This window comes from Camponotus floridanus, unplaced genomic scaffold, assembly GCF_003227725.1.
Source record: "Camponotus floridanus strain SB8 unplaced genomic scaffold, Cflo_v7.5 scaffold7, whole genome shotgun sequence".
Taxonomy (NCBI): Eukaryota; Metazoa; Arthropoda; class Insecta; order Hymenoptera; family Formicidae; genus Camponotus; species Camponotus floridanus.
Window position 1 is genome coordinate 1056101 of NW_020229838.1, and position 24685 is coordinate 1080785.

General features: G+C 34.9%; 1 protein-coding gene across 2 annotated transcripts in view; it reads right to left on the reverse strand.

Annotated features, from left to right (window-relative positions):
* LOC105251577 (glypican-6) overlaps nucleotides 1-24685 on the reverse strand; it is a 125586-nt gene that overhangs the window by 5770 nt on the left and 95131 nt on the right. For both annotated transcript variants that reach the window (XM_011258495.3, XM_011258494.3), the window contains exons 2-3: nucleotides 6176-6346; nucleotides 907-1049 (exon numbers count right to left, since the gene is read on the reverse strand). In XM_011258495.3, the coding sequence (XP_011256797.1) occupies nucleotides 907-1049; nucleotides 6176-6284 (252 nt within the window). In that variant the 5' untranslated portion in view covers nucleotides 6285-6346. The remainder of the gene's footprint in view (nucleotides 1-906; nucleotides 1050-6175; nucleotides 6347-24685) is intronic.

Genomic DNA, 24685 nt, shown 5'->3' on the forward strand with positions numbered 1-24685 from the left:
GAAACTAACGTCCTATGCATCTCGAAGATGACCTTCTTCTAACTAGATCTTTTTCTATTATTTAAAATAGCAGAGAGAGATTTCGAAATAAAATAAGGGGAAACTTATTTTATATATATAATTATATTATTTTAGAAGATTAACTTTTTTCTTTGCAAATTTTTTTCATATTTTAAATAATTTCGAAATTATAATTTGTTTGAAATTCTTAAATTAGAAAATAATTAAAAGATATCAAAGAATACATAACAGATTGCTTACATTAAAAATATTTTTTTGCGTAAATGCTACATAATGCTACTTTACACAGATATATATTTTATAAATATATATCTTCGAAAAATATATTGAGTTCCTATACACTTCACGTTTCCCAACATCTTATGTTTCTTACTTAATACCCCGAGAAGGTGTCGTCGAGCGTAATTGCCCGGAACGGCTTGTAATAAACTTTAGATCCCAGAACACGCCTTGGTAGCTCTAGAAATTTTCTTCATGGCCCGGCATCTTATTTATTCGCGCTTAATACACCAGACGAAGACGAAGGGTAAAGAAGGGTGGAAGATGGCGAGGAAATTAACGCGCGATTGCAATTTTCACCGGTGTTGTACGGCGGCACTATGCGACATCAAACGAGAAGTAAATGAATTGCTTAACGTTAGAAAGACGTGACTCCGCGAAACCAAATTTTCGAAAAATAAAAGGGGCTCCGTTTAGAAATGCGAAACTTGTTTTGAACAGCAAAACGCAGACGAAATATATTGCAAATACCGTTTTAATATAAATTAAATAAAATTACAATTAAAGTACAATTAAAATAAAATTTTGTATTGAATTATGTTCTTTTGTTTAACTTTGTAAAATTCAAATTTTTTTAAAAAAGAAAAAAGAAAGAGGGATGCTCACCGTTCCTCTTGCATAGTAATTTTCCAGCTCGTTGAAGAAGTCTGTGAAGACATACGCGTTCTGTTCGTAAAGGATGCCGTAGGTCTTCTTGAACATTTCATGAAAGCCTCGTTTGCTGCCTGTCACTAGATCCTTGAAAAAACCTGCAAAAAAGAACATATGTAACATAATTCTGCTTATGTATATATATTCTCGCCAAATTTTTTTGAATATTTCGATAATATTCTTCTAAAGTCACTATTAATATTATTTATAATATATATATAATTTTATATATTTATTATCTCTTAAATTAGATCATTTTTTTATTACATTTTTAATAACGTTTTATTAGTAATATAATTCGTATATTAAGAAGCAAAAGGATCTCCGTGAAAACCTTGAAATGGTTTATCACGACGGAAGTTTCCCGGCGCTTTGACGCCTTTCTCGATAGAAAATCACGACTGAGCGCGAAATGGGAAATTAGTCGAGATTTCAGGGTGCGAATGAGGGTGAGACGGAGATAAGGTGGTCGTATCGCGAATTAAAAGCTTGACGAACGGCAACTACTCGTTTTTCTCTTTCTCTCTTTCTCGACGTCGATTGCGTCTGTGCTTTTTACAACACTCTTCCGACACGATGGCGGGTACAGGCGTCGCGGGGACTCGTGACAGAGAGAGAGCCGGGGGCTCGTCGCTAAAAGGAATTTTAATCACATTCCCCGCGGCTGAAGTGACGATAAGGAGATTCGTCGGTGGGCGAAGGAGACGATGGAATGAGGTGGATATAGGGTGGAAAAACGCTGTTTATCTTGCTCTCGATGTACTTACACGCACTTTATTTCTGAAGAGTTTATGACTTTTTTCAGTCGCGAGACCGAATCGATAATGCTACCTCGTTGACGTGACATTTCGATAGCAATATGCAAATGTGACATTTAAATATCGATGGAATTTTATTATTAGATCATTGACACAGTTGTAGCTTGCAGAAATAATTTTTCAGCACAATAATATTTAGAGACAGATGAGGCAATAAATCGAAAAATATTAAATTACATCGCGACTTAAGATATGTATGTGTATTCTTATACAATTAGAAAATTAAATTAAAATAAAACCTCGATATGAATGTAAATTAAAAGTATCATTTCCAAATAAAATATAATTTAAACGAAACATGCAACAATAAATTTAAAAATGATAAGAATTTTCATCTATATGTACGATCTCTAAGAATATATGTTAATTAAATATTTAATTCAAGGATCAAGATAAATTATGCGTGAATAAGGTCGATTTATTCCGATAAATTAACATTTTCTAACGACGACTTGATTAAAATCTTTATCACATTCTTTTAAAAATCTTTCTAAATCAATTTCCGTCAACATAAAGACGGCCATATAATGCCAGCAATTATAGCGTGAAAATTAGGACACGTTCTGGCTTTCAAGCATCTCCGGGTGTCTAATGATCCCGCTTAACAAAATTACCCGAAGGCTTCTCACCGGTCTTTCATCTTTTCCATTGGACATTGCTTTCAAGGCCGGAAAGCTCTTTGAGGTGCCATTACCTAAAACCAATACCTGAGTACGTTACTCACTTTAGAGGAGATCTTTACTTTACACATTACAAGCTATGCACTGTAACAAAATGTTTCATACGTATATTTGAATCTTATGATTCGAAAATTTCATTTAATCAAAAAAATTGATGCGATTCTTAATAATAATATTAATAAATTTTTCTAGATTTTAACTATCAATAAAATCTGCTCGTATAAAGTGTATTTTATATTAATTGGTCACATATTGCATCCTTTTACTCTATATAATAATTCATTAATTTTATCGGAGAGTATTGTATTATTTTTCTATTATTTCTTCATTAATTTTATGTACCATTTATTATGTATGCATAAAAAGAAAATTTTAACACAAATTTATTTAGAGTGTTAATGCTTTTTTATAGGTAGATTTACAATTTGCGAGTCTGTATGAACCTCTGAGACACGCGAATTCTTTATTTTCACGTCCAATATTAATTTTATAAATTATCTCATCACAAATAATGATTTTGACGGACAATAGCATTCCTAAATATCTTATTGCGCGAGACATTCTGCAAGGGAGAGAATGGTATGTTGAAGACAATGCGATTTTCTCCGTTCGCCGATATTCTAGACGTTGAACCGACGATAGGGAGGATTTCGCGGAAACTCCGTTAACTTATGCACCCAAGTTTCCACACAACGTCGCGATATGCCTTTCGTGACCGAAGCTAACAGTCCCGGCAATCGTCTCCCTCGGTTCTTATTTATTGTGTAGCCGGCGCCAGATACAGTCAAGATATTTTTTTTACAGTAATCTTACTTCTAACAATTTTACCTCTCTAAAGATTTATTAAATTTTATATTTTATTATTTTCTTATATTTTATTATTTTATATTTTATTATTTTCTTATATTTTATTATTTTATTACTTTTATGCTAAGATGTAGCATCATCAAAATGACTTAAACAAGAGATTGCGTTTTTTTAATAAAATATGACGTACACAAAAATAAGAAAAATTAAAATTAAATATTAATTATTTAAACGCACGAAGAAATTGCACATTTCGTTATACGTGATTGACGTCTCCGAAGAAATTCTCTCTGTTTCTCAAAGTTGTTTTGTACGCAGCTGACGCCTACGGCAATGGATAGTATTCGAAACGGCTTCAGAAGCAGAGGGGGAGAAAAGGGAAGGCTCGAATAATTACCGTTCTCAACACACACAGGCACTCCGAGGACATTCAAGTATTGCGTGAATTGTTAAAGCTACCTGTCGCACCGATGCTAATTACAACGGAGCACTAGCGTTCAACATCTGACTATTAATTGCACCGGAGCAAACGGTGGATTAGATGCAATCGTGTTTGTTTGCGGCTCACAAAGTTACAGATACATCCCAGATACGACCGTTCTTATCGTTATCGTGACATTTGAGAGTTACACGTGTCGATGGAAGAAAACCGCGTGAAATAAATAAAACGCAATTGATTTATGTATATAATGATATCTTAAATAAAAGAGGAAGAAACGCGCTATTAAAAGCAAACCGTAAATGAAATTAAGAGAAAAAATAAATAGTGACTTAGATGATATGAAAATGCGAATATCACGTGTATTTATTATTACTGTATTATTATGTGTATTCGTCATGCAAAGTCGGGCGAATCAAATATGTGAGGCTGGTGTTTATCTAAAAAAAATGTATGCAAATGCGAATATGCAGAAATACTTTGGAGATATCGTCGGAAGCAGAGAAAAAATAACGGATATTTTGATGAATCTCTCGCATTATTTTGCGCGATGGAAGACGCGTGACAGATTCCTCCAATAAATCGCCAAGTAACAAATCAATAAAGATTTTATTTGCGCGAGCTTTTATCCTCGGCTCTGATGGATTATCGGTAAAAAATATATACGAGATATTTCTCACATTTTTCTTCCTATCCGTGTACGTGGATTTTTTTGACGGATTTGTAATCGATATACCTTCGCAAAGAAAAAGTTGTTTTCAATTTTTAATATTTGTTTTGCAATTCTCAAATTTCTCTTCAATAGATTCTTTTAAAATAAATCTCGCGCTAAATAATGCACGTGTGTGTGTCATTATTTTCTCTTTTCGTATGACACAATCGAGTCGATACGCTCGCCCAACACAATGTGCATGAAGATGCCTCCTCGAGCGCGCACACAAGACAGCATCTGCATTAAGAGTCCGAGTATGGTCCTCGTGAGCCTCTCATCGATGCGGCCTGCGGTTCCTCTTTAATTAGAAAAAAACCTTGCGAGCTCACTTGGAACTCTCGGCCTGGAGAAACCCGCAAGCTCCAGCAAGAGGTCGTCAACATCCCGAGTGTCGAGCCATGAGCTGCCGTTATCCCTGAAATCTTTTTCCATCCCTCTGTTCATTGCTTCCGGCCCAATAAGCCCACTGTGAGAGATGTAAGACGGACGAAAGTTCGATCGAGTATTGTAGATTCGAGCACGTGGATTAAAAAGACACTGAATCCCCGGATGTTCACCAAGGATGATTCTTATCCTGTCGTTTAAACTTTGTAAGGGTGGCCGACAAGGATGGAAAGACACTCTCTGCAGCAATCGTACTTATTGTCACGCTTACCAAAAAATAAGATTGTAGTTTTGATAATTTTTATATTTTTTAAATATATTTATATATTTTGCATGAGCATAATAAACAATGTTTGTACTTTTTTTCTACAAAAGAAAAATATTCCGTTTCTTTCTCGCGATTTTAACTTCTTTCTCTCCTTTTCTGTGTATTCAAAACTCCATTTCGTAATCTTACATTGTTCTCGCGAAAGAGAAGCATTGCAATCTTTCGAAAGATTTCTCCGAATATACAAAACGAAGAATTCCTTCCTTTCCTTTCGTTCTTTCAGCTGATAGAAACTCGAATCTTTTACTACGAAATATTGACTTTACTTCCGGATCCTCAATGTACGAGCACAACGCGTTACTTTCGAATAAGTGGATTAAAGGGATTTGAATAAGGCGATTAAAAAGTTTCGTCCGTGTAACGCGAATAAAACTGGCGAGATGGAAAGTGGAAGAATAGTTTATACGTTGAAGTTTTCATCGGGGACACGAAGGAAGCTTGTTATCGCGAATATTAAATGTAAAATTTAATTTTCATCTCCATTATCCTAAAGATTTCTAAAGTCAAGGCAATAAATCACATATCTCATCGAATATCAACAATAATAATATTTTCCAGAATGATAATGTTCTTTCGTTCAACTCTGACTATTTTACAGTTCTTTAAATTCCTTTGACATTAACAGAGGATAGCTTCTTCCCTCTCTCTGCCTATTGATTTAGAATAAAGAAAAGAGGAAGAGAGAGAAAAGCTGTATTAATCGCATGAATCAATGTCACTGATATTGACGTGAATTATGATATTTTTATCGGGCATGACACTGTTGCATCGTGAATATCAACAATAATAACATTTTCCAGAATGATAATATTCTTTTGTTCAGCTCTGACTATTTTACAGTTCTTTAAATTCCTTTGACATTAACAGAGGATAGCTTTTTCCCTCTCTCTGTCTATTGATTTAGATTTAAAAAGAGAGGGAGAAAGAGAAAAGCATTAATCGCATGGATCAATGTCACTGATATTGACGTGAATCATGATATTTTCATTGGGCATGGCACTGCTGCATCGCGAGTTTCCCTTATCAACGAAATCGGAAAAAGACGATGTTACTCACTATGAAACCTGGTTCCCCGTGTTGCCAGCACCTGATGCATTCTCTTGAGAGTCTCCTTGGTCGCCTTCTCGTGCTTGTCACGTGCTCGTGCTTGCAATCTCAATTCCATGTCGGCAGAGCAGCACACTTCGCCACCGCTTCTCACGCTGCCGCATACTTTTAGCTCTTTCGCTATAAGCAGAAGAGACATGGATTAATTCAAAGTATTCTGAGATAGTATATCAAATGACGACATATTTGATAATATTATATATATTTCTATCTTTTACTTTGTCCAAATTTTATCAAATTCAGAAAATGACAATTGATGTATCTGTTGTAGCGTAATAAATATAAAGGAATAAGTAAATAATAAATAAATATTGTATGAATGAAACATTATAAATGACATATTTCTTAAAGATATGTAAATCACTCAGTTTCTTGTCTATGATTTAGAATTTAAAAAATAGTATTAATCGAATATTGAAAAAAGAAATACTTTATAAATTGCACGTGAAATTTTTATTTTTGTATCCATGAAATCATTGATTTCTCAATTATTAATTGAAATATTTTGAAAATATATACAATGACATGTATTAAAAGAAAAATATTTGCAAGTTGTTGATCGAGAATTTCAGATAAAAATGATTTGGGTCAGAGTATTCATGGTATGTATAATGCAAGGTACATACAATCTGTCCATTGAAAAAGAAAATAGGAAAAAAACTCGTTTTCGCATAAAAGCGAAACGTATTTTTAAAAATTTTTTCTTTCGTATTTAATAGTCCTTTTATAAAAGGACACATATTAAAAGTAATAAAACTATATAATAAAATTAGTAATTTCTTTCAATTCACCCTCTTATTTTTAAAAAATTGCTATTACAAAGTGTGAAAGTATAACTAAAATAAGATACTATAATTTAAAATAGTCTTGATATACAAGATGAATAAAAAAATGGTATCAATTCGATTGATTTATTGACGATAAATCACAAATAAATCGGCACGTTTATTACAAAGAGAAAGCAATTACGAGAGAAGAATTAATAAAGATATTGAGACATCTAAAAATTTTATCATTATTCGAGTCTATGGATAGATGAGAATCATCCTTGCAAAAATTTTACCCTGACAAAAAATTCCACGAAATATAGAAAATATCTAACGAGTTTGTCGTCTCTTTGTTTCGCGCGATTATCTCTCTCTCTTTTCGTAATTACAGTTTTCGGAACAGTCGGCACGAATAAACGCGCGTTCTTGCCGTTAAAATGAACCGCTCGATGAAAGAGAGGGTATTCGAAAACACTCTTGGCAAGATAAATTCGAAGGTGTCGCAGAGTTGTTTATTAAAGCGTGTGAATACAGCTCACGCGCTTTGGTTCGTAATCCCTCACATCTCGTGAAATAATTACCGATTTCATCGTCGCTTTAATCCTCTTAACCAAAAGGTACTGATGGCTCAAAAATCCGAACGAGAGCAATAATTGAATAATAATGATATTAAATCGTTATTATTCAATTATTCAATTTTATTACTATCTTTATTGCTATCATTTCCAAAATAATTTTCAATATATCATATAAATAGTTACACTGAGGAAAAAATTATCTTGAAATAAAAAAATTTTAGTTAACTCAAGAAAGCTATTTATTCGGTGGGTACTAACCACGTATTTACTTGTATTCAACACGTCTGTTTGTTTAAGTTAAGTATTTATTTACATATGTTTAAAAAAATATATATGCTTCAAAAAATATAATTTTTAATTAAATATTTTTATTTTAATTTTACAAAATATTTATTAAAATGCATTTTTATTCCCAAAAATTTTAAATTTTTTAATTTTAAAAAATAATATATTTAATTTAATAAATTATAGTATATATTTTACGAAAATAGTATTTAAATATAAAAAATATATAAATGAAAATAATGTACTTAATATAACATGCATATTTAATTAAAATTAAATGATTTTGCTTAAATGAAATAAACAATTTCTTCCATTTAAAGTAAAAGTTTCAAGAAAACAAATTTATTTGATTTAAAAAAAATTTTCCTTCAGTGTACGAAAAGCAATATTGATGTAATTTTACAGAACACCTAGTTCGACCGAAATCGCGGCTTTAAACGGCAACAATCGATGACGTCAAAGACGGCTGATCGGATCACTAAGAATCGTGTTTCAAGACGCACATAATTGAGTTAAATTCTGTAGTGAGACCAAACTTGAAATCACATATACGCGATACGGATTATTCGCGTGGTGGGTGAATTTCCCACGAGTCGCGGATAAACCAGTAAGACGCAGGAATCGACAAACTCCTTATGGGACTTGACTTTCCGCGAGAATGCCTTGCCTTGATAAAGTTCAATCCGTTCTAGAATAGCATACAATAAATACTTGTGCATGCATAAATGGAAGAATATTGTATTCGTGAAAAATATAATTTCAGAAAGTATAAATTAATTTTTTAAGAAAAAATATATTTTTTAAGAAATTATTTATATATATTTAATATTAATTATTAGATATATATTTTTATGAAAAAATATATAATTAATTAATTGCGTAGGCTTATATATAGGTAAAAGATTTTTAGCAAGCAAAATATTTAAATATAATAAAAACATTTAATATAATTTATACGAGTGACAAGTGAATCACGCATAATTGATGTAATGCGGCGTCTACAATGAGATTTTAAGAAAACTTAAAGCATAAGACTTAAGTCTCCTTAAAATCTAATTGTAGACGATGTATAACACGGATTATCTTTTTACGTGATTTAATCTTTTATTCGTATTCTGTTCTCGGAATAAATACCAATTAATTAATTAAGCGCAATGTAATTCGAAGCATAATTGACTGTAACATCCTTCGAGATTTTACCTTCAACGACAGAAAAGCAATACGAGACAACCGCATGTCCCGATCGGGTTACTCCGTTGCTGGATCAAAATTGGATTACTTTTCTCGTTAACTCTTCGCATAGATGGAGAGACGGAGAGGAGAGGAGGAGAAGGGAAGGAAGAGAGAAAAGAACGACACCGGGCAATCCCGCGGAAATGAATCGGGATTACTTTTACAACGTGTCTCAAAGTTCCCAATGAGCAAGGTATGGGGGGTTTGTCGGGATCGCGGAGGGAAGATGGCGGGTATAAAATTAGCTTAGACCGCGCGGTATTGGCGGATAAGCGATGTAGCTATAAAGACTGATAAAGACGATCGAGGGTAACGGCTGGTATTGAGTTTCGACGAAATCGTCTGAATCGATAGGTACGCGGTTTGTGTTCCGAACGATACCAAAAAGACCGACGATATTGGAAGGGGAGAGGGATAAGGAAGAGGGATTTACGTTACTCAGTCTTCTTTCTTCTTTATCGCAGCGAGAAGATAGGTGCGTGATTTCATCGATATTCCTCGAATAAATATCAAATTAATTTTTAAAAAATCGCAAGATAATAATTTACAATTGTCAGTTTTATCATTAAAGTGATAACTATATTTTGATTTAAAAAAAATGTAGGGCGAATCTTGAAACGCGCCTCCATCTCGGCCGCGAATATCCCAACCCGAGGAATCTAATATCCTTAATATCTCGTAATATCCTTAATTTCAGGGATCATGGCACCGAATAAAGCTACGAGAGTCGGGGAAGCTTCGTGAGAGTTCACGCGCCGCGGCTTTTACGTGCGCGATTAAGAGGCCTTGCAATATACAGACGCGATAAATCTCTCGTCGCGTCGAGCGGGGGCGTTAAAAGGGCAGGGTTGAAGACAGGGTGACGAGGGGGGCCGCCGGTTCGAAGGCTGTTAAAAGCGATCCCGAAGAGCTCGCGTAAAAGCTCCAGGCTGAGACGTAACAGGGCGCCGTTTGTTAGCGGCGTCGCGACGCCGGGATTACTGTCGCGACGTCCTCTTCGAGACGAGTGATCGCGAATTGGCGATCGCGTTTTTTCAGTTAGAAATTATTTATTAAAATATTTCCGAATATTTTAATCTCTATTGTTCCCGCATATCCGATTATAATTGATTATATTAATATCTGATTAGATCTAATTAAATTTCACTTGCTATTTTATAAGTTTATAAATAAAAAAGTGGAGCAATATATGCAAGACAGTTTTCTGCTACGTGAGATATCTTGTTGAAAGACCAATTTGCCAGTAAATACATATTTAGATCATACGCGAAAATTTTGACGTCCTGACCCAGATTTTTAGCCCAAATTCCGTTACTTTCATGTGCTGCATTGACAGCTGTTCGTTCGTATACGCTCTCCTTTTATCTTTGGCGAGCGAGAAGGCTCGCTAAACTTAGGTCAGTTTCAGGATCGATTCGTCCTGAGAACGGGCACACGTGTCGTTGCATCGCCATCGTTTCATCGGACAGTCGGCTTAACGGCCGATTAACTACGGATTAATTCGAGCGAGCGATCTCGCTCTCTCTTGCTTTATTTATTCAGTTTTTATAAACGAAAGGTCAGCCTTTCTCTGTTCCTTTGCTTGTCTCCGTTCCCGTTATCGATTATATTTTACAATCCATGCAATAATGTTTGATAGACAAAGAGGGAAGAACATCATGTATGACGATGGAAGGTCGAGAGGGCAATAGGTATTGGGGAAAAATTTTATGAAGGAAACTGTCAAGAGAGGAAGCGCAAAGCTCTGAGAGTTTGTTAAATAGAGTCAACAAGAGAAATCTTGCTTTCAAAGACGGAGATTCAAATCAATAAAGAAAGAAAGAAGGAAAGAAAGAGAGAGAGAGAGAGAGAGAGAGAGCAGATTTAATTAATGTTACAGCTTATTAAAAAATAAAAATAAATACGATAAAAATAGTTAAAAGTAGAACTTAATAATTAATAATACATGTGTTTTATCTTTCGATCTTATGAAATTGATAGCTTCATTGCATATACAAGTATAGACTAGTACTATCATGAGAAGTATTTTTTACTTGATCTTTTACCTTTGACATAATTTCCGCAAAAATGCATCTTTTCCGAAATATTCCGTTTTTTAATACGTCAATATAGTGTCATTTCCTATAAATCTTTGCATAAAAGTTTATAATAATATTGTCACAATTTATAATATTTACATTATATATGTGCATAGGCATATTTACATTATATATACATATGCACGTTTATTTTGTTTATAGAAAGTACTTTACCGTAAAAAAATTTTATTTCATATGTTAATTGAAATAAAATGTTTCCTCAAGATTTATTTCATTATAAAAATATAAATATTAAACATAATTGGATAATTATAATAGAATTATCCAAATTTTTACATAAAGAATTAAAAATACATTGTATATTTGGCGTATCAAGAAATAAAATATCTCAGAAACAATCAACTAGAAATCTTGCTAAAAAAAAGATACTTATTTTTTGAAAAAAAATTATAACACAATATCGATTTATATTCTATCTAAAACTTTACATTAAAGAATATGAAAGGCAAATCTTAGTAATAATCTTAGTAATAATCTAAATAATCGTTTAAAATCTTAAAGCGATGACTCTCGAAAGACTTCTCACGATTGTTTAAAATAATTAATTTTTTTTCATTGAAACTTTCAATTAATAACATATACATTTTGTACGCAAGACTAAAATTTTTTTCATTAAATGCTATTATTTAACAATATTAATTATTTCTTGAATTCCTCGCTTTCTCGCTATTCTTGATAATTTCTCTTATTTTTATTTTTAACAGTAAATACATTTTTTAATCTTTGAATTTCATTTTCATGCGCCGTTTTTGTAGCGTTTGCAGAAGGAATTATCGTCGGCGCAAATTTCGCATTGCAACACGAAATCAATCCGCATATACGCATATATTCAAAACAATTACTCTCATCCCGTTTGAAGAGCGCATCGACTCTCGTGGACAAATCGTTAAATTCGTTCGTTCTCGTTAAATACCTCATTCGTTGTTTTATACTCAAGAGCCGAGATTGCGCTCATAAACACCTGCAAAAACCTACTCAAATCATTGTCGTTTTAAATATTTGTAGCGATTGCCACCTCATTAAAAATATTTACATGTTGAAACGAAAAAATTTAGAAATCTCCTGTGCAACTTATGCAACAAATATATTCAACGATTTTCGCGATTTATACTTTTATAAAGATACATTTGCAGATGTCGATGGATCAAAACGACAATGCATATATTTGTTTTACGATCAGGCAAATACGTGCCAACTCAAGGTATTCCCGCTAATGGAACCGGAATATTGGCATGCTAATAAATATTTATAGACAGAAAAGAGAGACAGAGAAAGAGAAAGGGAGAGCGGCTGCATGTTTGCCATACGATAATTGTCAATATCGAGATATCGGGCCTTGCGTGCTTTCCTGGTGCATACAAAATGTCATGTCGGGAAATGGAGAAATTTCCATTGTAAGCGGATTCGCCCAAATACGCACCCGCGAAATCCGATCTTGCGATCCATCGGTATCCATCTCGCGTATTATCGTACGGCATTCACGATCATCGTGTCACGTGAAAAGCGAAACAAAATATGTCATTGATATTCGTAAGTACTCGAGAGATATCTGATTCTAAATCTAATTTTAAAAATAAAATTAGTAAAAAGCTCTGTGTGAAATCTGATTAAAAAACAAATCTCACTAAAGAACAGAAAATAAAAATAAAACGTGCGTAGATCTCGTATAACAAATAAATATCTCTGTAAGGCTCAATTTTCCGCACATGTGTATACATTTTTTATATTATTCTTTATCTATTTATTATTATATTTATTATATTTTTATTATTCTTTATTATTATTTTTTATATCATTTTTCCCTCAAATTTGCTATTTTTATATGATTTTTTATATTATTTTTTTTATTGATTTCGTGTTATTAATAAATAAATGCAATTTAATTCAAACATCAGTTATTTTACCGAGAAAAATACATTTTGTGACTCATTTCAATTAAATTAAATTTTACAACTGTTTTAATTCATGATCAAAAAGAAACGAGAGCTTGTATTTTACAAGAAAGGAAAGGCATCAATTTATCTCGATATTGCGAAGAAAACTAAAGTGATTTCTCGCTTTTAATGTCATAATTTCAATAATAACTACAATGACTGGTTAGCGTTACCCGTGCCATTCGTTTTCCGAATATCTTCCCGAGATAAAGAGAAAGAGAAAAATGTAGACGTTAGGTGCATCGATAAGGGTGACTAATTGCGAACAAATTCCGTAGTGCGTAGGTAAATTATGCCGCGTGCATACGTGGTTCATGCACGAGAGTCTCGAGACATGTTTAATGTCCTTGCGACGCGTTATCCTCGCTTAATAAAAAAAAATAAAACTCGCGCACGGAGAAAGAGAGAGACAGAAAGAAAGGGAGAGGATCACGCAAATGCAAATTAATTGCGGCGACCGAAACAATATACGTATCCTGAGATTAATTTCGCGACGTCCGAACGGATGTGTGGAAGCTCGAGGATTAATGTCGAGTGTTCTCGCATACGTTTGGATAGGGACGCAATACGTTTGTGTGGAACGAAAAATGCCAGCGATAAGGATGACGAATCGGGTGGAGAGGCGGCGTATCGTGAATTTACACCACGCTCCGTGTATATCTAATGATGTGGGTATGTAGTGAATTTTTCCCAGTAATTTGCTTACTAATTCAATTAACTTGCGCCAGTAAATACTGAAACTATGGATAAAGTGTTTCAGAAATTTCGCGAATAAGGAAAATAAATTTTAAAGGTATTTTTATTAAAAAATGACTACGAGTGATAAAAGGAGATTCGCTTTCTCTCGAGGTTGAAAAAAAATATGTCATGAATATTCCTGCTTCAATTATTTCTCCCCACAAGTTTAATGAAATTTTCAATTTTAATCGAGAAAAGTAATAATCGCGAATAAATGGGAAAAATGTATTATATTACTTACAATGCGTTTCTCTCTCATAAATATTTCTCTCGTTGATAGCGGTCAAGAGCCGACACATGTAGTCGCGTACACGGTTATGAGTCCCTCGAATATTTTAACTAACGCGGCTAACCGTTGTGAAATATTTTTTCGCGTATTATATTCGCGACAATTGCATTTTAAATTTAAATTATGCACATGTAATATTTTCACCGATACAATGCACATACATTTTTAAAAAATATCAACTATAACGTGATAATTTTTATCGTCGCAGAGGCATAATTGGGGAGGAGTAAAAAACGATATGTCTAACAGCTCAATTTCTTTTTTTTCCCCAAAGAAACATGTGACAGCTTATTTCGAGGATGACGAGAATAAAGAATCTGTCTTGTGCTATTTTCTTGCTCATTAATTATTCGGTGAACCAAGAAGACGCTTAAGAATAACAGGCATAAAGAATTTAGAGCGATTCTCACCTCGCGCAAAGTTGCTAACTAGATCAATTTTTATGATAAAGTTACATATTTTATAAACTCGATAATTAAAAAATCGATTGCATCATTAACATAATTTATTCTTTCGACACTCTGTTTCCTCTTTCAAAGTTTAATTTATCGAGACTCTCTTGCAAGCATTCCTGAAACCATTGATGTCTCGACGTTTTTGTGCAAAGAGAAACTCACTCGAAATCGCACAAAGAATCTCGTATCGACAAAAAAGGCACCCTGTATACGAACGTCGCCGCGGAATACAAACGGCAACAACATTGAGCGAATGGAGGGCTCCCCCGAAGTTTGCAACCCCCTAAATATTTGCGGATTCCAAAGAGCGAGAGAGACGCAACGCGAGAACGACGAGATTGACGGTGGCGGCGGCCTGTTTCGCGTGGCAAAGTAAAGCGTCTTGGGTGAAATTGAAAATAGGGCGGAAATTAATGGAGGCTCGGTCTCTCTCTCTTTCGCGGAAATGCCAAATATTTGCGTGGCAACCGACACGACAGGAATTTCCATGGAGCCTGCGAGAGTCTCCTCGTCCCTTTACCCTCGTCACTCGTCTATTCTCGATTTCGAGGGGAATAAAAAAAAAGAGGGGGAGGGACTCCTAAATCACTTCCTTCGGCAAAACTGGAATTTCCGACAGGAAGTCGGAGATGCGATTGGACAGCCATCGTAGATGTTAAGCGATTACGTTTGAACGCCTGCGGGCTTTTTATTTCTTTCTTTGGGGTTCGCATGAGAGCATTTGTTTGCTGATAAAAATGAAAGAAATTGGTTGTGCGGTGCGATCGCAGTTACTGAGATAAGTATGTAATTTCGAAGGAGATGGGAAAGAGAAAGCGTACTTCAAAGAAAAAAATTGCGATCTATTATCTTAAAGTAAGAAAGAGTCACAAAATCCACTGAAAGTCCTCGTACAAAAAAACCATACAGTTTTCTCATTTTCGAATAATCGTTTTCGATTTTAGTTACAAATCACATGACGTAACGTAATATATTTTCGTCTATTACCCTGCGAGATTGACTGTCAGCGACAAACATTGTCCATCGTTTAGCTCGCCGACTAACAAGACGAAACAATGCATCCAGGGGATTCCTCCTCCGCTTATGCCATTATGAGAGCGATGACTATAATCGCATTCGGTGGGGCGTATGACGCTTCCGAGCATTATATATCTTTTTCTGTGAATTTCCGTTAAATATTTACTAGCAGCCGTCAAATCCACCCCGCTCTTCCGCTTCGCACAAAGAGGGAATAACGCCTCCCCCATCCTTTCCCTTCTTCCAACACACCCAGCGAATTTCGCACGAAGCAGTCGTTCGCGAACGATGCGTTTTGCGATTCACAAACGAAAGTATATGGCCGACAAACGCGACTAACGATCTCTCTCTTTCTCTCCCTCGCAATAATTGCGAGAGCGCGTGGGTAAACGTGGGGAGAGCCTTTTGCTCGTCTCAATCCCCTCGCAGGCACGCGCTACTCAATAGCGATACTGTGTACACGGCCGTGCGAAAGAAAGAGGCGCGTCTGCAAAGTTTCACGCGGCACCCTACACGACCGCTGAAAATCGAAACTCGTTTGCGCTCGATAATCGAGGGCGAGTCGCCGCCCGGTGCGTGCGAACCGAACAGCGTGGACAACAACGCGTGTACGCACACGCGTACAAACACACGCCCTAGAACCCTTCAGGGTCGATGCCATCAACGGGGTGGTGCTTCGTGCGTGAGGGTCACTTCGATTCGGTCGACGGGAAAATGTTCCCGAGTTGATTCTATTTCGCGGGGAATTGCTGTTTTATACTGTTATAAATCTATGCAACGAGAATTTTCAGCGAGCTTTCGCGCGGTTCAAGATGAGGCCTCGCGAAATATATATGCTAAGCAGTCCGCATAGAAGATGGCCATTTTATCGTAAAATCTGTCTATCACGAAATTTGTTTTATATTAAAATTGTTAGAAACAAGGATCACATTTTCTTTTCAATTTTATTTTGGTCCTTTGCTTTTTTAAATTTCTATCTTCTTCATTTTTATTTGTTATTAAAGAAGCCAATTGATCATAACTTATAATTAGAAACACAGAAAATATAAATACAATTTCTTTAAATTTTTTTAAATCAATTATTATTTTCAAAAAAGATAAAAGTGAATTTTTGTAAATTTTCTTTAATAATGTTCTTCAATATTCAGTATATTGTTCTTTAATATTAAATTAAAAATATTAAATATTAAATATAATATTAAATATTTAGTTTAAAATAAATATTTCATTAATTTAATTAATAAACTAAATATTTAATTTTTAATTTAAGCTATATTAATATATTATATAATTTATATATATATATATATATATATATATATATTTCACTATTACTTTATTATATTATTTTATATATAATTCTTATAAAATTTTATAAAGTTCAATAATCTATTTTCCAGAGCAACTGTATAATCCCATCTTAGAGAAGCCAGAAATCTTCATCTTTACTGCATTCATAAGCGTGACTGCACGTGAATTAAAATATTCAAACCATCCGGATAGTCATCGATCCATAGTATTCGGATAGCGGCTACCGGGTGCACCAACACAAACCGACGTCTATGTTTCCTACAAACGAATGCAAAGGGATACAAACGAACGATGAAAATTACACATATTGTGCATTTGAGATCGCGACAGGAATCGTTATACAGTTATTGCTGATAATCTAATTTGTAATCTTTGATTCGGAGAAAAGTGCATCGACAAAAAACATAAAAGTAAATGTATTACTATGATTAAATAATAACGAGATTTTCGCAATTTTCTCCCTGTAATTCAATTTTAATTGGGGATTCTCAATTCACTCATTTTACTTTAATTCACAACGTGATGAATTATAGTTGATAAAAAAATTAAAAATGATAAAAATTAAAAACGATCTCACACGCGAATGTTCACTTAAGAATTTTTTTTATCGATAATCAATCTTGAAAGTTAAGAACCACTAGACGTATCTCTAAATCATTAAAGTTGCATGTCTACGAGAAACATTATTCAAAATAGAAGTGATAATAGACTTCTCGATTATTCGCTTTCTAAAGATGATTTAAATGATATATAAATATAATATATATTACTATTATTAAGTATATATAATAAAAATTTAATTTTTTAAATTAGTTGTAATATATATCTCTCCAATCGAGATCGTAATAAAACATGTTTAAGGAACCAGCGATTCTTGTAATAATACTACTTTGCGTTGTCAGACTTTTCAATGCGCGTAAAAGTTCGGAAACTGCGAAAGTCTGACGAAATCAAATCGTCGATAAATACGCACCTGCGACAACACGACAAGCGAAACTTTCCTGTGCGTCCTATCGCGGCGTGCACAGGATTTAAGGTATTTTAGGACGAACCTCAGGGAACGCGCGGAGGGGAATAGCTGTCTCGGATATGGAACGAGGAAGAGAGAGAGAGAGAGAGAGAGAGAAAGAAAAAGAGAGGGACGTAGAAACGGGGGGTGAGAAGACACAGGGTTGCTAGGAAACACCCTCTTCCACGTGTTATATTGCATTACCCTATGCGACTTGTAGGGGGACACGTCGAATTGGTTGCACGAGCAGGAGATGGTCGCAGGAGTTGTCGTCTAGACGGAGGAAAATGACGCGGTGGTCAGGACGCGTATACAGAACGAGCTTCCTGACCTTTTCCACCTGGAAGATAAGCAGCGGGCCCGACATGTATGAGTATCGCCCGATGTCCACTCGTATGCGGACGTCGTTAATCTTCGCTGCCGGAAGACGTGACCTCTCCGAGAGAGACCTTGTGACGCATAGACCGCGACGGGTAAGAAAAGGATCTTAAAGGATCATTGTTTGTCTACCGGGTGTCTCGGAACTATTAGTCCGATGGCTCAACGTGCTCCTTTAACCGTTTAACAAGTTTAAGCTTCTTCGGGCAGTTCAAAGATTTTTTTCTCGTGAAAACTTTGCATCTCTGTAACTAAAACATTTTATGTTTTTAAAAATCTCTAGTTAATTCAGTTAATATTATATATATATAATATATTTATTATAAACGATAAATAATTATATGGAATATAATTTATTTTTAATCAAATTACTTGGAGAATAAACACAATTATGCTGAATATCTTTTTTGAAATAGAATCGAAAAATCGATTGAATAATCTATAGCGAAAAAACATTCGATGATCTTGAAATATTTTGTATTTTCGTAGGAGTTTTAAGGATCTATTACAGCGATACGTACGATTCGATATCTTTCTCAATTTCGTGTACACGCGTCTCGAAAGTTTATTTAAGCTTTCGGTTGAATGATTCTTGAAACGAGGATCGTCAAGACGAAACGGTAAAGAGCGTTCGTTCTAACAGGTGGCCCATAAAATAACTAAACCATCGAATAAGTTTCGCGTGAGTGAAACCCATTCGCGGCAACAAGGAGAAAATTTTCGGGCTGTACCAATTAATCGATCGAGTTTCTTTTCTCATTAGCGAACTCATTCTGTCAGGATACTGTTTTTCTGATAAAAAGTAATATTTATTTGCAGTTGAAATATTACGAAATATATATACATATATATAAGATTATTATAATATAAGATTATTATAATAAAAAATAACGTTAACAAATAATAAAATATATTTGATAAAATATATTTAATCCATTGCATTTTATTACATGCGATGTGTTCTCTGCTTGTTAAGCGGATTAAAAAGCGAATATTCATTATTTATGAGAGATTCATCTACCCGAAACTTAAAATAGATAAAAAAGAAATGTGTACATTGTTCATTTGTATTCGTTACACGTAAGGTTTACTAGAAACTGCCCAGAGAGTCTAGACTTCGTGTTCGAGATACAAATCGGTCTGCTTAGACAAACGAACATTATAATTTAGATACACACGAGCGTGTACATTGTCAGATTTTATATTTCTTGACGGACTATTTCTAGAAAGTCTGTTCATGAATTTATTATACACTCATGTACAACGTGAGGCAGATGTACAGGTTTATTTCATGCAGAGACGATAATTCACGTTTAGATATCTTGATTTTTCTCAAGATTAGATAATCTGAATTAAAAAAGGTAAGGCAATCTCGAGTCAACGTTAAGTCATCAGTAAATGTCATGTACAGATTTTTATTTATAATGGTTTATTAGTTTTCACGAAGCTACAAAAAAGAATATTTTTATTGAAACCATTTGTTGTGCCAATCAAAAGGAAGATCTGCGTTTCTTTTCAGAGATAATTAAATATTAAATTATTAAATTATTAAATTAATTTGATAAACTACATTTTGTGCAAAAATGAAAATTAGATTCCCGTTTAAATTCGAATAATATAAGGATTTGACAATCTAAAGAAACTCCAATTTTAGAAACGAGCTAAAAAAGTTATTTTTGATACGTGATAAGATTATTGTTATGTTAAGATTATATGTTTGTATAAGGTTATTGTGTAAGCAGCGGAAGCGCAGTTCATATAATAATTTATATATAAATTGGAATTTTGTATAAATTTGTCCCTATTTTCTGTCAGCAGATATGAAGGCGAGTGATATCGAGTGAAAAATGTTTAATTATTTATTTTCACTTTATCAGGGAAATTCCACTTTACCGCCCTTAATTCCTTCAGCCAAACCTTGTATCTTCTCACCTGCCACGTCGCATACGAATGCATGTCGTTGACTGATTTTGGAGACCGACGATGCTTGGACGAAGAAGGAAAACGGAAATAAAGAGGGATCGGATTATGTCATATCTAATATAAGTTCATGGTTAACTCGCAGTGACGTGACAGTAAGGAAAAATAAATATTCTTTATAAGAAATGTACACAAACTCAATTGTGCATAAATTTTTAATATTATATTTCTTACATGTTATTAAAAACAAGATGCATTCTTTTTCAATTTATTAAAAATAAATTTAAAAAAAATAAGAACATTTTATACAGACAGTCGCGCATATATATATAACATAAAAACAAATAAGTAGATATATTATTTCGTGAGAAAAATAAAGAAAAATTTTCAGAAAAATTCACTTAATGTCAGCAACCTTTATTTCTTTTTTTGATGATTCTCCTCAAAAAAAGGCAATTTTTTCTTACAAAAAAGGGGATTCGCGCGATCGTCGAGGAATCGAAATGCTAATGCGAGAGGTGCTACGGTTTCAAGAGTGATTCTCATGTGGCGACAATGGGACGCGTCGCGAGATGCACCTATACGTTCATTCGCATTTCGCGCACGCACCCGGCGCCGCATCGGCTTCGTTTGTCTCTCATTATCGCGGATAAACGGCGCTCTTTTGGATAATTGATTGCACGCCGGTGTAACGAGATGGACCGTGACGCCGAATTATTTTGCATCCAGCGCCAGCGGTTTCGGGAACGCGACCGATGTTTGTACATTATTCATAGATGCGCGCGGGATTTTATCATCCCGCCGATTATTATTATTATTATTATTATCGTTGTTCGGCATGATTACGCGTGAAATGAGATTTCGGTTGTCATCGCGAATCATGACAACGGTAGATGCGAAGTGACACGTGTAGGATTTCCATACGCGTGTCTACGCATCAGTATCGCGAAGGTGAATCTGGAATGGAATTTTTTTATCATATGTATAAAAGATTCGATAGGGAGGAATCAATCGCGTTAAATAAATACACAGATAAATGTGCGATAAAGGTGCGAGATTTTTCGAATATCTAGCGCTAATAATAAATATTTTCTATTTATAAACCTCGAATGAAGACGAGCGCGTTTCTTAAGATCGCTCTATAAATTAGTTTGATGAATAGTCTCAGATGCAATTTAAAGGCGGAATGCAAATGCACAGTGCGAGATCTAAAGATGTTAGAATATTTCGTGTAATTATATTAGTGGAATTTAATGAACAAATTGCGACAAATCTATGCAGACGAATGAGGTCGCTTCTGATTGAAAATACGAATTCAATGTTGTCATTCGCGGTTATTCCGGTTACACTGACGCAATTAGAGAGAACTAATCCGGCATCACCGACAAGACGGCGAGAGCGACACCGACACAACGACATGAGCTGGCGTGAACTTTGCGACCTCTCGAAACAATGGTCCAGCCTCCAGGATCGCGATCAGCATCTTCGCCCACGCTGAAATAAAGGCTCTCTCTCTTGCTCCTCCTTCTCTCTCTCTCTCTTTCTCTCTCTATTAGTCGACGGCGTGGGCTGCCGGTGAGTTTATAAAGCGGAAGGTACGCGAGATCCGTTGTTTATCGTTCCGAGTTTAGATCGGCGCCTGTTCGACGTGGGTGCACTGGCCACAAGGAACAACAACGTCCGGCACGTTTTCTAAACATAGGCGAAACACACGTGGTCGACGAGCCGTCTCGTGCCCACGGGAAACCTCGGCGAAACCGTACATCTTCGACGTGAATTTCGATATACACACGTATCTCTGTTTCTTTGTCCTGTCGAATGCGGAGATACAACAGCAGCCCCGCCCGATACCTATGATCCGCGATTATTTCAGTCAAAGCTTCTCGACTTTGTGAGTTTACAAGACCATCGAGATTCTTAAATAAAAATAACAATGTCGATAAGGCATTTGGATGTCTCATGAGAAAAGATTAATTAAATGTACTTCATAAAAATATCAATTAATAAACGAATAATCGCATACTCGAATCATTATTAAAAATTCCTCTGCTAATTCGTTCGAATTGAATATTTAGAAATATTTAGAAATAATATTTAAAAATTATATTTGTGATTGAACCTGAAATTAGACAGCCCTTCATTGTGATTTGCGAATTTAATTGATCGTCGACCACAATAGAAATGTCGGCGTTATCGGCTCCATTATGTGTTTCCATGTTTCCTATGTTCAAACAATCGTGTACATAGTATTATGCCAGTCTAATGACAATTGCCAGTAAAGGGTTGATCGTATAATCCAGAGGTCGTAACCGCGTAGTCCGTCAGTTCGTTTGCGAAGCTTTGCCATTGATAGCATCCTAATTATAGAACGCGAATCGGCTCGCTTAATTTAACGCGTTTAATTTAAATAGATCGCTTTAGCGGAAACGCTACTGGAAAATTCTCTCTGCAAACGTACACATATATATATATTTTATTTTTTTTCTTTAGAAACCACTCGACAAGATTTTATTAAACGTTGCGCGAATATCCTGAATGATGAATAATGCAATGTCCATTGAAACTGCCCGTTGAGATCCGCCAGAATCGTGATTTCCGGTCGAACGATTCCGAACGGATAAGGATGATGCGAGATCGCGACTTCTCGTTACGTCGATCTCGCCCCAAAGCCATAGAGATTCAGCGAGAGCGAGCCTTCGCGCGAACATTGTGCAAGGTTGTGGACGCAAACGCGTTAAATCGCGCGTGAAATGATGCTGGAAACGGCTCCTGCCACCCAGGAGATCGTATCTATTCCGCTCGTCGCATTCGCGAGTCATAACACACATACGGGATTTGTCCGACAGCACTTGTGAAGAGCTTATGACACGTAGGATGTCTCGCGGACATGTATCAGATCGCATAATGCGACGTTTTCTTTTGGCTTGCATGTCGATAATGATACACCGGATATCCTTTTGTGCCATAAATAGCAACAATTTTCAATGATTCGCGTTTTACTTTATGTCTTTTTCCTCATCGTGTCATTTACTGCGATTTTCCAATTTTACAATCTTTCGTTAATTCAGCCCCAAATTATAAATAACATATGTGTGTTCCTGGGATACTATTATAAAATTATAATACGGCAGGAAATCATATGAATACTCGATATTTAATATTTACACGCGTATTAATATTAATCATTATGAATAAAAGTGTGTAACACGCGTGGTAATATTAAATATTTTAACGAGATTAAATATTAGCGCGCGGAAAATGAGAGAGAAAATTATTAATTTTTAATGAAGATTTATATACCCATAAATGGCCTTTCATATGGAAACAAGGTTACATTTAAAAAGAGCTTGCTATATTAGATTGTGATTTTGAAATTATCTAACAATTTTATCTCATTATTGCATCTACAATAAACGAAATGTTCGACGCCGAAATTCGATTGCTGAAATAATGATTATTTTCATCGACATTAGAATGTTCACAGAGTCTATTTTGAAAATGGAGGCTCGTGAAATATTTACGGTAAAAAGCTCCGCTTCAAAATCAGATCTATCTCACGTCTGTATTTTCTCTCTCCTCGATATTTAACTTTTCGCGAAAAGGAATTTTCTGCCACGGTTACTTCGGCACTCTCGGAGTTTAATTAAAAGTTAATATCCTTGCCAACGGAACTAATTATTGTGCTCAGATAAGACGAAGGTTAATTACATAAAAGTGTTCACGTCGCCGGAAATGTAGCGGAAAGCAATACGCGCCAGTCGTTTTCTTTAATCAGATAATAACGTATCTTTTTGCGAATAAAAAGCACCAGAAATTCTTATATATCAATTACATATATTTTATACTTCGCGTGAAAATTTTATAAAAATATTAATCTTTGAATTAAAATTAATTTCTTAAAAAATTTCTAAAAAATCAATTTCTAAAAAGGATTTCATTATCTTCTTTGGAAACACTCGTGTCTCTGGGCAATGTTCTTTAAATACTTCCGTTCCAGAAGAGGATTTATGAAGATTAAACGCGTAAATCACTGTCTCATTTTGCGTAACACGCATGTGTCAGCGCAAAGTTCGAGAGTGAGTTTTAGCGGATCAATAGGATCGCTCGGGGTGTTAATATTTCATCCCCTATCTTGGACCCGGCAACTCGAGCCTGGAGTATACACGTGTGCGAGCAGAAGAGGTCATACTTATTTTATTCGATCAACCACGAATATGTACGTAAGTGTAAATATATAGATACGAATTTCCGAAGGACATTTAGCGTCTCTCGGTTTCGCGTTAGGCAACGTCCTCGTGTTGCCGTAGATAAGGGAAAAACGCGGCCATCAATATTAAGACTGCGTTTTTCACGTTTCGCTATTTGCCCTTATCGTTTTCGAAAAAGCGCACGAGGGTACCGCGAGAGATAGATGGAAATGTCGATTTTAAAGTTCCATTTTTAAAA